Consider the following 14728-nt stretch of genomic DNA (forward strand, 5'->3'; position numbering starts at 1 on the left):
ACCCCCCACCCCCTCTCTCCCATCCCTTTGTTTATCCCCCGGACGGTGCTCAGCATATAACAATACACACTCTTCTTTGCGATTCGTCACCACTAGGATATTTTCGACTCATTCGACTACTCCCATTCCCTCACCTTATCTTGTTCCCTTGCAGCTGCTGTTGAACATCAACTTCTCGTCACGAACGACCTCCATGGATGTGCAGCGCAATCTGGAGGCAAACGTTGAGAAGAGAACAAAGGATTCGTTTGGCCCTCCACCCGGCAAGAGATTGATAGTCTTCATTGATGACATGAATATGCCTCAGGTATGTCTACATTCGGCAGAGCTGGTATTGGAGTGCTGGTGGTTGAAGTCCTTTGAAGAACGTTTATGTGATATGAAGCCCCTCTCTCTCTCTCTCTCTCTCTCTCTCTCTCTCTCTCTCTCTCTCTCTCTCTCTCTCTCTCTCTCTCTCCCTCCTCTCTCTCTCTCTCTCTCTCTCTCTCTCTCTCTCTCTCTCTCTCTCTCTCTCTCTCTCTCTCTCTCTCTCTCTCTCTCTCTCTCTCTCTCTCTCTCCCTCCCTCTCTCTCTCTCTCCCTCTCCCAGGTGGACACATACGGCACCCAACAACCGGTTGCTCTGCTAAAACTACTGTTAGAGCGTGGTGGTATGTTTGACCGTGGAAAAGATCTTTCTTGGAAGTTCCTGCGAGATATCGGCTACATTGCCGCCATGGGAAAGGTAAGAATAGCTAAAACATGTATCCACTTACCTCTGTGTTGGCATGTGTGCATGTATACATGTACAGTGCTGGGAACTGAAATCTGAACCCCCACCCCCCCCCCCCCCCCCTAGCGGTGCGCTAGCCGCGTTAGCGATTCGTACGAGACGCTAGGGGGTCGGATTTCAGTTTCAGTTCCCAGCGCTGTACGTGCATGTGGCATAGGGTGTGCGAGTGCACACGTGTGTGTACTAGTTTGTCTGATGTACACATACGCAAGTTCTGTTTCTATACGTGCTCCCTCCGTGAAACTCATCATCATTCTCTGTCTTTCTCCTCACTGCCCATCTGCAGCCCGGTGGAGGTCGTAACGAGGTTGACCCGCGTTTCATCTCGCTGTTCAGTACCTACAACATTACATTCCCGTCGCAGCTGAGTCTGCATCACATCTTCTGCTCCATACTGAAGGGGCACACCAAGCCGTTTGCCAAGTCAGTACACGATCTCAGTGAGAAACTCACCACGGCGACCATGGATCTGTACGCTAAGATCGTACGTGATCTCCCACCGACACCCAGCAAGTGAGTATAGTAGAACAGGTTCGGGTCCAGAAATCTCTACGGGAGAGGGTCCAGAAATCTCTACGGGAGAGGGTCCAGTTTAGCCCAAACTGAATAGCTGATATAGTCAACTTTGCGTATAACGACACTCGGCCGGGCGTCAGAAAAGTGTCGTTATTCGTGAAGTGTCGTTATACCCAAAGTCCCATTATATGTATACAGGTAGATGGGGCTTTGCTCTGGGCATGGGAATCAGGCGCGTGCCCCGTATGGGTTCCTGGGTGCCCGGAACCCCCCCCCCTTTTTTTCGCTCAAAATGCAGGATTTTGCTTCATTTTTTGAAAATTTTCAGTTGTACATTTGGTGAAATTTAGGGGGTTCCGGGGAATTGTTTGTGACTCACAACATACTCAATCTGTGGACAGAACTGTTTCGTCCTCTGTGGACTCGCCAGCGCAGCACAGAGAAAACGAGGCCGAACCTGATAGGAATGAACACGCCAGTTTCCATTTGTGTTTGCCTGGCTTTGCTCTCTTGGCGTTTACACCTCTGAGATTCTGCTATCGAAACCCATCGAAACCTGGCTGAATCTGGTTTTGTCCGTGTATGTGCATGGCTTCATTGGCACTTTCCAACGGTGAGATTTGCCTAGGATCGAGTCAAAACCCGGCTGTGAATCTGGTTTTTCCCTGTGTATCTGCCAGGTTTCACTACATTTTTAACTTGCGAGATTTGTCGCGCATCACTCACGGACTGTGCTTGACAACTCCGTCTTGTTTCGAGAAACCAGCCATGTATGTCAGATGTTGGCGCAATGAAGGTATGCGCATCTTCTTTGATCGCCTCACCACGGAGAAAGACAAAGCTCTGGTTCAGGTTAGTCCAAAGGAGTCTAGACGGAGAGAGAGAGTGTGTTTGTGTGTGTGTGGGGGGGGGGGGGGGGGGGAGGGCTGCGTGCGCGCGCGTGTGTGTGCGTGTGTGCGTGCGTGCATTTCCCTTCCATACCCCTTTGGTTCGGAGCATCTTCCTATTCTACCCATGGTCCTTGTCATGCTGCACCCAATCTACTCCATCCACTCCCATACAAAGTCTATCTCTCTGACGTCATAAATCCGGCCATTTTGGGCTGATTGGCAAGAATTTTTAAATTTTTGGAAAATTTCGGATATTTCACAAAAGCACGACAGAGTCACCAGTCGTGGCCAGGCACAACTGGTGACTCGTGGCCAGGCACAGGGGACATGGATACATGGATGTGGTTACAGTCCATTCAGAAAAAGATGGGCCCTGGCTCTGGCGAGCTCCCGTATTTGGCGATTTTTCGTGATTTCATTGTACACAGTGCAGTGCTGCGAAATTTGAACTTTGAAAAAGAGTCCAAAAAGGGGACCTGAACTGGGGTTCGAACCCCACAATGCACTGTTGCAGGCAGGGTCAAACGGCCTGGATTTTGATGGTTTTTTCCAATTCAATGCTTCTGGGGCAAAACCTGGCTGATATCCTATTCTTGTTATGGCTTGCTTTTTGGACAAATAGACTTCAGAAACATAATTGGAAGAGGATTCCATAGGGGATTGCAGAAAAAAATTCTAAAAAAACTCAAAGTTTGACCCATTTATGGCCAAAAGCTAGAAGTCCATCTTTTTCTGAATGGACTGTAGTGGGGTTTCACGCCACTTGTGCCGGTGGTTGTGAGACTTGTCCCCACACTCACACCGTTAGGCGCTGCATCTGCCGCTAGCGTTTACCGGGTGTTAGCGGCCGTCGTGAGTTCTCTCTCGGAACGAACAAGATAATTTATTCCAGGTGGTGACAGTCAATTTTTTTCTTCAGACTTTTCCCTCTTTCATTCCCTCAACTTATGGATCAATTTATAGTAAGGCTGTGTTTACATGAAGCGTTTCAACCCGGGTTGAGTTCGACCCGGGTCAGATTTCAACCCGCCATGTGCACAAAGTGAATGGCGCGTTTACATGACGCATTGCGCTTGACCCGGGTTGAAATTTCGCCCCGGGTTGATTTCAACCCTCCCCCCAAGGGGAGGGTTGAAATCAACCCGGGTCAAGAAAATCGTACAAACGTACTTCTGTGCGTATCTCGCGCCAGGTTTGAACAGCGCTGCAGATGCAAATTTCGCGCGAAAGGATTCACGTGACTATACGGAACTGTAGAAGTGGACTTTTGGCGGCATATCAGTATTTGACCCGGGTCAACTGTCTTCATGTAAACGCTCACCTCTTTTGTCTATCGTACAGACTTTCAACCCGGGCTGAACTCGACCCGGGTTGAAATTTCTCATGTAAACACAGCCTTAAGAAAAAGAACCAAAAAACTACAAGTTTAGCTATAATATCCACTAACACCACCAGTTACTAAACAATCAGCTCATGTGATAACATTGTACGACACTGACCATCTGACCATCCGAGTCCATTTATGGATAATTCAAGTTTTTTTATTTATTTTAATAAAAAAATATTTTTATCCACGTCTGTCTTTGGCCAGGGTCATATCGAGTCAATCCTGTCGGAGTACTTCCCGTCGCATCAAGAGGAGGTGCTGAAGGATCCTATTCTCTTCGGAGACTTTTCTGCTGCAGGTGCTGCCGATCCTAACCAACCTAGACTCTACAAGGCTGTAGCTGACTACGAGACAGCCAAGAAAGTCTTCGAATCGGTGAGCGCCTGTACCCGTCATACATGTGTGTGTGTGTGTGTGTGTGTGTGTGTGTGTGTGCGCGTGTGCGTGCGTGTGTGTGTGTGTGCTTGTGTGCGTTTGTGTGTGCGTGTGTGCGTGTGTGTGTTAGCACATGATTGTTGCAGTAGCTGTACATATGGAAACTTCTCAGCCAAGAAGACATATCTAGTTATCGGTGTTGAACGTTTTCCTTCTCCTTTTGTCATCACCTTATCAGATGGTATATTTAACTGCCTGCTCTGTCTGTGTGTATGTCTGCCTGCCTGCCTGTCTGTCTGTCTATCTGTCTGTCTGTCTGTCTGCTCTGTATGTCTGTCTGTCTATCCGCCCGTCCGTCCGTCCGTCTATCCATCTGCTTGTCTGTCGGTCCATCCACCCGTCTGTCCGTCCATCCATCCATCCGTCTGTCTGTCTGTCCGTCCATCCACCTCTGTCTGTGTTACCACCACCGTACCTACGGCCCACCACGGCAAACAGCAACTTGAAGAGCATAACTTCGACAACCCACCCATGAACCTGGTCCTGTTTGACGATGCCCTGGAGCACTTGACACGTATCCACCGTGTGATACGCATGGACGAAGGCCACTGCCTCCTGGTTGGTGTGGGCGGCTCCGGAAAGCAGAGCTTGACTAAATTGGCCGCGTTCACGGCCGGGTGTGAGGTGAGTAACGTCTGGGTGTGATGTTAGTAACATCTGGGTGTGAGGTGCAAGCCACGCAGGAGTCCATTGCAGGACAAGAAAAAAAGACTGATTTATTTACATCGAGCATGCACGTATAAAATACGGACGGGAGAGAGACAGTATGGAGAGAGACAGTATGGAGAGAGACAGTACGGAGAGAGACAGTACGGAGAGAGACAGTATAGAGGGAGACAGTATGGAGAGAGACAGTATGGAGAGAGACAGTATGGAGAGAGACAGTATGGAGAGAGACAGTACGGAGAGAGACAGTACGGAGAGAGACAATGCTGCGACAAACACTGTGCATTACAGACACACTGTTGTGCTTGTTTGGCATTGTCATTGTCACAAACATAGCGAAAACGTTAATACTCTATAAGCAGAAATATTCGTCTGGAATTTAATTTCGTCTTTTTCGTCCTAGGAACTTTTGGACTAAATTAAATGCCGGACTAATGTCGATTTGTCCAGCTTTTCTATACACCCTTATGATCCATGGACGAAGTTTTCAACCGGACAAACTCCCTTTCTCATAACTAAACTTTTTCGTTCCGTGAAAATTATCGATAATTCCGGATGGCCCCTTAGGAAGGTGTAATATAGTACCTGTAGCAGTTTCTCCATTGCGTATCATGTTTGTGACCTGTAGGTATTTGAGATAACTCTCAGCCGTGGCTATGGAGAGCCCGAGTTCCGTGAAGACCTCAAAGTGCTCTATAACAAACTGGGTTTGGAGAACAAGAAAGTCGTCTTCCTCTTCACGGATGCGCACGTCGCACAGGAAGGTATGTGTTCGCGCGCGCGCGCATGTGTGTGTGTGTGTGTGTGTGTGTGTGTGTGTGTGCGTGCGTGTGTGTGTGTGTGTGTGTGTGTGTGTGTGTGTGTATGGTGTATGTGTGTGTATGCATGTAGGACGTTTTATACTTCCTGTTTTCCTTCTAGTTGTCTATCTTTCTCCATTTGTCATGCTGTCTGTTTGTCCATCTGTCTCTCTTCTTTGTCTATCTTCTACATCTTTCTCCATGTCTCTGTCTGTCTGTCTGTCTGTCTGTTTGCTCTCGGACGTATCATGCACATGTGTACGTACATGTCTTGATGCCATTGTTGTGCGTGCGTGTGTGCGTGTGTGTGTGTGTGTGTGTGTGTGTGTGTGTGTGTGTGTGTGTGTGTGTGAGTGTGTGTGTGCATGCGTGTGTGTTCTTGTTTTGGTGCAGGATTCCTGGAATTGATCAACAACATGTTGACATCAGGAATGGTACCAGCATTGTTTGCCGACGATGAAAAAGACAGTCTGCTAAATCAGGTACACCCCCCCCCCTCCCCCTCCCCTCCCCCTCCCCTCCCCTCCCCCTCCCCTCCCACTCCCCCTCCCCTCCCCCTCCCCCTCCCCTCCCTCCTCTTGACAAAGCTGCCCCAATCCTGACACCGTTCCTATTTTGGTAAATGTCCGTAGCTCAGAGCAGACGTGTGGGTATTTAGGGTGGCGACTGTTCATGCTGACCAGTTCGATATCAAACCCAGGAGTAGTTGATGTTTCTGGTATGTTGTTACTGCTGGGGGGGGGGGGGGGGGGTACAACTTTTCGAGTATAATTTTCGGGCAATGCCCATTTTTGAGCTCGTGCGTTCCGTGTGTGCGTGGGGGAGGATGCTGTACAGCATATGATTCTGGTGTGTTTGTATATCTGTCTATCTGTGCATGCATTTGTGTATGTCCATATCCATCTATCCGTTGTGCACACAGACACGTGACGAAGCAATGAAGGCCGGATCCAGCCCGGCCCGAGAGAGTATCTGGTCGTATTTCGTCAAGAAATGCGCTAACAACCTTCACATTGTGCTGGCAATGTCTCCGTCGGGTGACACACTGCGTACGCGCTGTCGTAACTTTCCCGGTCTGGTTAGCAACACGGTTATCGACTGGTTCATGCCATGGCCCAAACAGGCGCTGCACGCCGTCGCGTCCGTCTTTCTGGGTGATGTAAGTGCTCTGTGTGTGTGTGTGTGTGTGTGTGTGTGTGCGTGCGCGTGTGCGTGCGTGTGTGATTGTACTCATCTGAATACAAGAATTTATTTAGTTTGAGTGCTCATGAAAAACCCCAGAGTGAATACTTGAGTGATGTTGACTATTTCTTCGTTCCAGAATAACGTACCTGTAGTGACGGACATTAAAGCACATGTGCCTATATCCGGGCACCCTCACACAGAAGCACATGGGCATACCGTATATTCTCTATTACAGTCAACTTCGCTAATAACGACTTCGGATATAACGACAATTCGCGAATAACGACAGCATTTCCATGCCCAGAGCAAAGTCCCATCTGACTGTATACATTTAACTTCGGATATAACGACTATCTGAATAACGACAATTCGCGAATAGCGACATGATTTTAGTGCCCCGAGGTCATATTCACTGCTTGAATAACGACTTTCTGGCTTTTTGACAGCTATTTCAAGTACCTGTCAAGTGTCATGCAGAAGTACCAGAACCCGTGGCGATGGATAAGGCACACATACATGTACAAGAAGATACAGCCAGGGGGGGGGGGGGGGGTGCTTTTTCTTTTTTCTTTTCTTCAAAATAGTTGGAATGATCAGCACACCTATGTTGTACATGATTGCACATTAATCTTCATACATGTACATGAACATGTCCCTGCAGATGGCTCCAAAAGGTTAATTTTTCAATATATTTCCCTTGGATATTGACTTTATTGTTCCTTTCAATTGCAATACGAAAGTAAAGTACAAATTGACGTAGAGCATGAAAAGAGCTTCATTTCGATATGCATGTCATACTATACAAAATATGGGTTCACATACATTCAAATGGGACTTCGGATATAACGACACTTCGCGAATAAGGACACTTTTCTGATGCCCCGCCGAATGTCGTTATTCGCAAAGTTGACTGTATAAGCACAGGTCTCCATCACTAGCACAGCCTCTAATACTAGCACACCGTGAGCACCTTTCGAAACATTATAAGCACAGTCTCTATTATTAGCACGGTCTTGGTGGAAATCAATGCTGCATGCATGATATCCAGCATGTATTTCTTCTTGCTCCGTATGGATGTATTGATTGAAAAAATATAAGCGCGGTCTCCAATATAAGCGCGGGGGGGGGGGGGGGGGGTCTCCAATGTAAGCACGGGGTAGAGGGGTGTTGAAAAATATAAGCACGGCGCTTATAATAGAGAATATACGGTATAAGTGAACCCAATCCCGCGACACACTGACACCACCATTGTACCATATTTACTGGATTTAGTGTGCAATTTGCAAATTCCACACTGGTAACTTGATTACAACCGTATGCTCCTATAATTATGTGACACCAATCGACCTTCAAAAAATTTCCAATTTGTCAAAACTCGCTAATAAGCGCATGGGCTTTTGTGGGTCACTAAAGTACTATTTTTCTAGTTTGTAAAGTTTCGCCATGCAAGACCATGCAAGACCATGCAAGACCATGTTCGAGTACTCTTCAGAACGAGTACCCGCTTGTAAAAATAAGTCGAGCTCATGTTGTTGTGTCTGTCCAAGTCTCCGTTTGCCTACTTGCCTGTCAATCTTTCCCAACTCTCTCTCTCTCTCTCTCTCTCTCTCTCTCTCTCTCTCTCTCTCTTCACACGCACAGTGTACGCACATCGATAGCGAGACGCTAAAGGAATCCATCGTGGCACACGTAGTGTTTGTTCACATGTCCGTTGGCGAGAACAGCGACATGTTCCTGCGCAAGCTACGCCGGGTCAACTGTGTCACACCGAAGAACTACCTGGACTTCATCAACACCTACATGAGACTGCTGGATGAGAAGAAAAAGAAAGTTTCCGATCAGGTCTGGATCATGCACACATTGCCTCAAAGTGTTTTTTGTTTTTCTCGGTGTGTTGAGGGATTGCGAGTAGTATGTATGCGTACGCACGTGTGTGCATGTGCATGAGCATGTGTACGTGTATGTGCGTACATATTCTTCACTTTGCACAGCACTCTTGTTCAAACTTCAAACATATCTGGCTCTAGATCAGTAGGTAGGCAGTAGCTTTCGGCATTATCAAAAGAGCAATTCCACCTCCACCTCCACATGCGCTCTCTGGGGGCTTTGCATTAACAGAGGCTGTAGGCTTGTGGAAATTCACTAGCTGTCAATTAGAGCAGGCTGCACAAGGTGAACGCCTACTCAACGATCTACAAGAGGAGATCCAAGGCATGGTAGCTGAGACCCAATAGTCTGATGTCTGATGTCTGAGTTTAATCTTTGTTCTCCTGCTTTCCCTCTTACTTTAAAAACACTCTCCACCCTGCTGCTCGCTCTACTCCACTGCACACCGCCGGCAGTCGTCTCGTCTTACAAGCGGCTTGCAGAAGCTAAACGACGCCGCCGAGGCCATAAGCGAGATGGGAAAGAAGCTGGCTGTTCAGCAGGTCGCTGTCAAGGAGAAGACCCAGGCCTGTGAAACACTGCTCGAGGAGATCGTGCAGCGCAAAGGCCTGGCCGAGGAGAAGCAGCAAGTGGCCATTGCTAAGAGCGCCGAGATTGAGGAGCAGAATAAGGTCATTGCCGTGGAAAAGGTGAGACTCGGCTGGACGTGTAAAAAATAAAAAATATGTATAAAGTAAAGTTTGTGCGTTCGTGTTACAACCGGCTATACATTTGTAGTGGGAAACACAACCAGCTTAGCTTGGTGAAAATCTTTTGTCCGTACACGAAGAAATTTTAATGCGTTGGTTTGCATGGCTTGGTTGTTCACTCTCGCACGAACTCTGTGCTCTTGTGCTGACAAGAAGCTGGTTGCGTGTTAGTTTGACTGTGGGCTTTAGGGACTGTGCAGTAGTACTAGCTGTTTGGCTATCGTGTGTGTGTGTGTGTGTGTGTACATGTGTGTATGTGTGTGTGTGTGTGTGTGTGTGTGTGTGTGTGTGTGTGTGTGTGTGTGTGTGTGTGTGTGTGTGTGTGTCACATATGGTGCAGTGGTATGTGCAGCGATTTCCAATCGATAGATTGCGGGTTCGATTCCCGACGATTATGGTCACACACGTCTTTCTTCTCTTTCTCAGACTCTTCCTGACTTTTCTTTCATTCTCCTGGGTGGTTACCAACAGCCAGTGCATGCCGGAGTATGTGGTGTGATGTGTGTGCGGGAAAAAAAAAAAAAAAAAATGAAAAATGAAAAAGACCAAAAAAGGGATTCACTGGCCAGAAAATGTCACTCCAAATAGCTGTATGGTGTAGACCAGGCTGAATAGTGACGGTCAATTCTTCAGCCTTGCAAGCTGTTGAATGGTGTAATCCCAGCACAAGTTGCTATGGCTTCTGCCGTAGCATTGCTATCATCGCCTCCGGCGATGGGCGTCAAAGGTCAAAGGTCAAGGTGTGTGTGTGTGTGAGTGTGTGTGTTTGTGTGTGTGTGTGTGCACATGTGTGTGTGTGTGTGTGTGTGTGTGCATGTGTGTGTGTGTGTGTGTGCACGTGTGTGTGTGTGTGTTTGTGTGTGTGTGTTTGTGTGTGTGTGTGTGTTCATGTCTGTGTGTGGTCGTATGCACGTGTGCGTATGTATGTCTGTCTCTGTCAGTCAATAGACCGATCCCCTTATTATACTGGGTTCGAGCACGGGGGCAACCTCACTCGCGATCGAGCTAGTTTTTGAACGTGACAGCATCTTTGACAGTGTGTTTCAGGTTTGTTTTGGAATGTCTTCTGCTTAGTTCAAGTGGTTTGCTATGGCTTCGAGCGGTGCTGAACCTCCTGCTGGTAGGAGCAGAGTCTCCGAGAGACATGTCGACTGTGATGCAGCTGCAGGATTTTTTCAAGGCGCGGGAGGGAACGATCTCGGGCCACAAACAGGAGTTACTCCAGAGGTGAGTTTTTTTGTTGTTGAAATATTCGAATCGCGAATCGTGTTGTGAGATTTATTTTGTGCCTAGGCTACAGCAGACCGTATTTCTTTCTCCTTGAGATTGGTGCTGAAGATAATAGTAACCTTTTTTCTGGTCTGCCTTTTCCTCTCCAGAGCCATCTTCTATGAAGGTAACCGTGGTGCTGCCAAGTCATCAAGTCGCGATCGCGATCAGCAGCCCTGAAGTGGAAAAATCGATTTTCCAACGATCTAGTTGGACATCAGCCACTAAAGTACTTCTGATTTGCCTGTAGTGACAACAGCAGCCATCTTTGGACACCTTGCAAAGACAGGAAAAGCCACTGGTGGAAGCGACTATAGCAGTGGTGATCGCTGTTTTGTCAAGTCGAAGGGCTAGCCAACCCAGAGGAAGCAATAAAAAAACCGATGAACAGTGCGTGGTATTTGTTGAGCGTGAAGAGCTAGAGGAGGACAGTGCAAACACATGGCAGGAGTGGATGGTGTTTGATGAACAGTGTGCTGTGTGCCGGCTGGTGGTGATGGTGGTCTTTGTCAGCATGTATTCGTGCTGCTTCTTGTGCTGGAACACTTCTCCCCCAGGAAGGCAGATTGCGTGCTCCCTGGCCCTCAGTCGGCAATGGGGCATTTGTTCCAGGAACATTACCCCAGAGCCAGTGATGAGTCGTACCTTTGGAAAGTCGAAGCTTGCTGTTAATCGCAAGCGTAGCGCAGTGGATTGCTCCCTCTTCGAAGCACGAGGGCCAAAGCTTGCCGCTGTCTGCAGCAAAGTGTGTGTGTGGTTCTTTCGAACCTATGAATATTTCCCCCGCCCCCCCCCCCCCCCCTCTCTCTCTTAGGAAGACTGCATGTTCCGAGTGAACTATTTTCTAGTATATTTAATGTGAGATGGGCTGTTTACGCCCAAGATGAAGATAGTTTTTTTTCCGTTTCTATACCTTCCTAATAAAATACATTGTGACAGAGCTTTCGGTCATACTCCGCTGTACTACATCCTCAACCCGCCACCACCATGCGCTCTTGGCCGAACTAATGCTCGAAGCATAAACACACCAGCACAGCAAGGACACTTCCGTTGACAGATATTGTTTACACCTCTAGACAGCTGTTTCGTTTCTTCGAGCTCATCGTTAGAGGAGGATAGTAGCAGGATACTAATGATGATATAATATAAGATGATAGACGGTTTATGGTCCGATATTGATGATTGGAGATCTAAGAAAGCAATGACAGTGATTGCGAAAGGGATAATATTTATATCAAGATTATATGCCAGTCTGGTAATGCATTGTACTGGTGGACAGTATTGAAATCATCAGCATTCGATGCAAATATTGGTATACCTTTGGTTTCAGTATTGGAAAAAAAAGAGTAAGAGAACCTGGTTGATTTGGTTGCATCTGCGACTGGCTACCGGGTGTTGTGATCAGCAATGTTACCGTGGGAGAAAATAAGAGCGCAAGGATCTGTTGGGTCTTGTTGTGCAGTGCCGGTGCGAGAACCCTAAGTGCATGGCAAAATAGAACTGTTTCATCCACAATGCAGAATGTCTTGCGGTACATGGCATTGATGACTGAACATCTCGCCAGCTCGCCCAAATGGGGATCATGCCCAAACGGAGGAACAAGACATCTTTCCAGCTCAGCTAGCTATATACCGTGAAACAGATGATAAACTTGTGCCACGCATGCCAGCTTCTGTTCCATTCGGCCCAGGCTTAGACACATCAATGCCAATAGCAGCTGATCCTCCATTACATGCTCATTGGCGATTTACGGCCACCTCCAACTGTATCCGCCGTCCCTCAGCTTCCGTCTTCGCAGATCTGGCGCGGCGCAGTACATTTTCTCGGCTAGGCTCAAAGAAGTCCCACAGAGCGGTCCAAACACCTGAAGGCAAACCAGTCAGAAACTGGAGCGGCTCAGAGTCTTTCTTTATGTTATTGTACGTAAGCTGTTTTCGGCTTTCTTCACCCCAGTCCTCACATCGTCCGACTGCTCCGCGAGACTCTGTACACGAGCTCTACTTGCTGCCAGTTCCTGATGCAGATGCTGCACTTCCATTACAGGACCAAACTGCACTAAGCCAGGTTCCTTTCCAACTCAAAGTGCCGTTGCCTTTCAGCAAAATACTGGTTTGCGAGCATGGGGAGCTCGTGATGCAGACGCTGCACTTCCATGACCGAACTGCACTAGGCTCAGCAAATACTGTTTTGCGAGCATGGGGAGCAGGGCGTCCAGACTGCACTCTCTTGCGAAAAGCAAACCTGGCACCGTAGGACGGCTGTTTGGTTTCCTGGACTCGTCCTGCCCTTGTAGAGCTGGGCAAAACGATTTCGATTTCGGGATCGAAATGATCGCTGCAACTCAAATATTCAGAGTGACCCTAAAACTACGTCCTTCCTCGCGGGGAATAGCCTGGATCCGCTTGCTCCAGGCCGCTGTGGCTCCACACGAGGAAAGGAGTTTGCTTGTTTGCTTCGTCCTCCTGTTCTGACAGTGAGGAACGCAGCAATGATCCTGAGAAGGCATCCTGAAGTCGTAAAAAGGAAGACGTCTAAACAAAAACAAAACAGCTCAAATCAAAAGTCCTTGTGGCATTTTTGTAGACAGGCTTGCACTGCATGTAGATTTCGCGTGCTCTGCACTTCGCATGCGAGAAGTCACGCACAGCTGAGGTGAGGTTGGTCGCGTGTGTGCAGCAGGATCCCACGCGACTGCGGAGTTGCCCCCTTGCTCGAACCCAGACAATAATAAGGGGATCGGTCTATTCATCGCTGTGTGGTGTAGACCAGGCTGAATAGTGGCGGTCAATTCTTCAGCCTTGCAAGCTGTTGAATGGTGCAATCCCAGCACAAGTTGCTATGACTTCTGCTGTAGCATTGCTATCATTGCCTCCGGTGATGGGCGTTAAATGGTCAATGGTCATATGACGTGTCTGTCTGTCTGTCTGTCTGTCTGTCTGTCTGTCTGTCTATGTATGTGTATGTGTTCACAGGCCGAAGCTGAAGAATCGCTGAGTGCCGCCTTGCCCGCTCTGGAAGAGGCACGCAACGCGCTGAAGAGTCTTGACAAAGGACACATCACGGAAATCAGGTACGTGTACTCTGTATGTCTGTTGGGTAAAATATTTGATTTTTAGCCTTCCTTTTCTGGGAAGGGTGGGACACCCCACCCCCACCCCCACTCCCATCCCGCCCATAGGTGATGAACCAGATATAGGTCGTGCAGTTTTTTGTGTATGTGTGCTGGGGAGGTGGATGCGGGGGAGGGGGTCGAGGGGGGGGGGGGGGAGTAGGAATGGACGAGCGGGTTCTGGGCCAGGGGGCGCCCGGGTCCCAAAAAATGGGGTATTATTGAAAAATGGGGTACTAATAGTACCCCATTTTTGCGGTGAAAATTATTTTTGGCCCGGTTTTTTTGCGGATAAAAATATGTGCCAGGGGGTGCCCCTACCTCAAAAAAAAAAGGGGGGTATTATTGAAAATATGTATTGGGGTGTTATGCTCTACCCTAAACAATAAAGTAATATGGTGTCATCATTATGTAAGTATAAAAGGTGTGTTCTTGAATGATGATCCAGTCAGTTTCAAGTTGTTGTGGTGCAGTGAAAATGGATTCTGAATTTGAGATCCTGTATGCTTATGTACGTTCAAAGAAGCAATGTGTGCTGGAGGAAAAGAAGAAGAAGAAGAAGAAGGAGATAGAGGAAAGTGAAGAAGTGTGTTATCATCGTGAAGAACAAGTTGAGCATGCTGGTCATAGAGTTTGTTCTCAGTGTGGATTGGTAATGGCTGACATTTACATGCCCGAGGTAAAGTGGAGAGAGCGTTGTACTAGCATAAAGACCTACACGGATTCCGATCGCATTCAAGGTGTGAATCGTCATCTTGTACATTTTCTCAACAAGATCGACTTCACTTTACCGCATGCACAGTTTCACCCTGTTCAAGAGGCACTGCAAGCAATGAAGAAGTCCAGCAGCTATAAAAGCATGAACTATGCAATAGCATTATCGTGTATACTTCATGAGGATCATGATGCAGTGCGCACACTGCGATCTTCTTTACCGCGCAGTAATGTATCATGGTTGAGAAGCAGCCGCATTACACAACCTCTTCCATCATGTTTTCCACTGATGTTTCTTCTACATCTCATGGAACACATCAAGGGTCCTCTGTCCGCTAGACAGCTGAACA

At 47.8% G+C, this 14728-nt stretch overlaps 1 protein-coding gene across 1 annotated transcript in view; it reads left to right on the plus strand.

Annotated features, from left to right (window-relative positions):
• Positions 1-154: 154 nt before the first annotated feature.
• Positions 155-14728, plus strand: part of LOC135821371 (dynein axonemal heavy chain 10-like) — a gene marked incomplete at its 5' end in the record, with an annotated part of 60509 nt that continues 45935 nt past the window's right edge. Inside the window, 12 exon segments of the mRNA XM_065334442.1 lie at positions 155-307; positions 589-723; positions 1058-1284; positions 1968-2139; positions 3769-3939; positions 4438-4623; positions 5294-5429; positions 5859-5947; positions 6388-6624; positions 8292-8492; positions 8993-9226; positions 13528-13625. Of these exon segments, the coding sequence (XP_065190514.1) occupies positions 155-307; positions 589-723; positions 1058-1284; positions 1968-2139; positions 3769-3939; positions 4438-4623; positions 5294-5429; positions 5859-5947; positions 6388-6624; positions 8292-8492; positions 8993-9226; positions 13528-13625 (2039 nt within the window).

The sequence above is a fragment of the Sycon ciliatum genome, chromosome 7 (assembly GCF_964019385.1).
Source record: "Sycon ciliatum chromosome 7, ocSycCili1.1, whole genome shotgun sequence".
NCBI classification, from domain to species: Eukaryota; Metazoa; Porifera; class Calcarea; order Leucosolenida; family Sycettidae; genus Sycon; species Sycon ciliatum.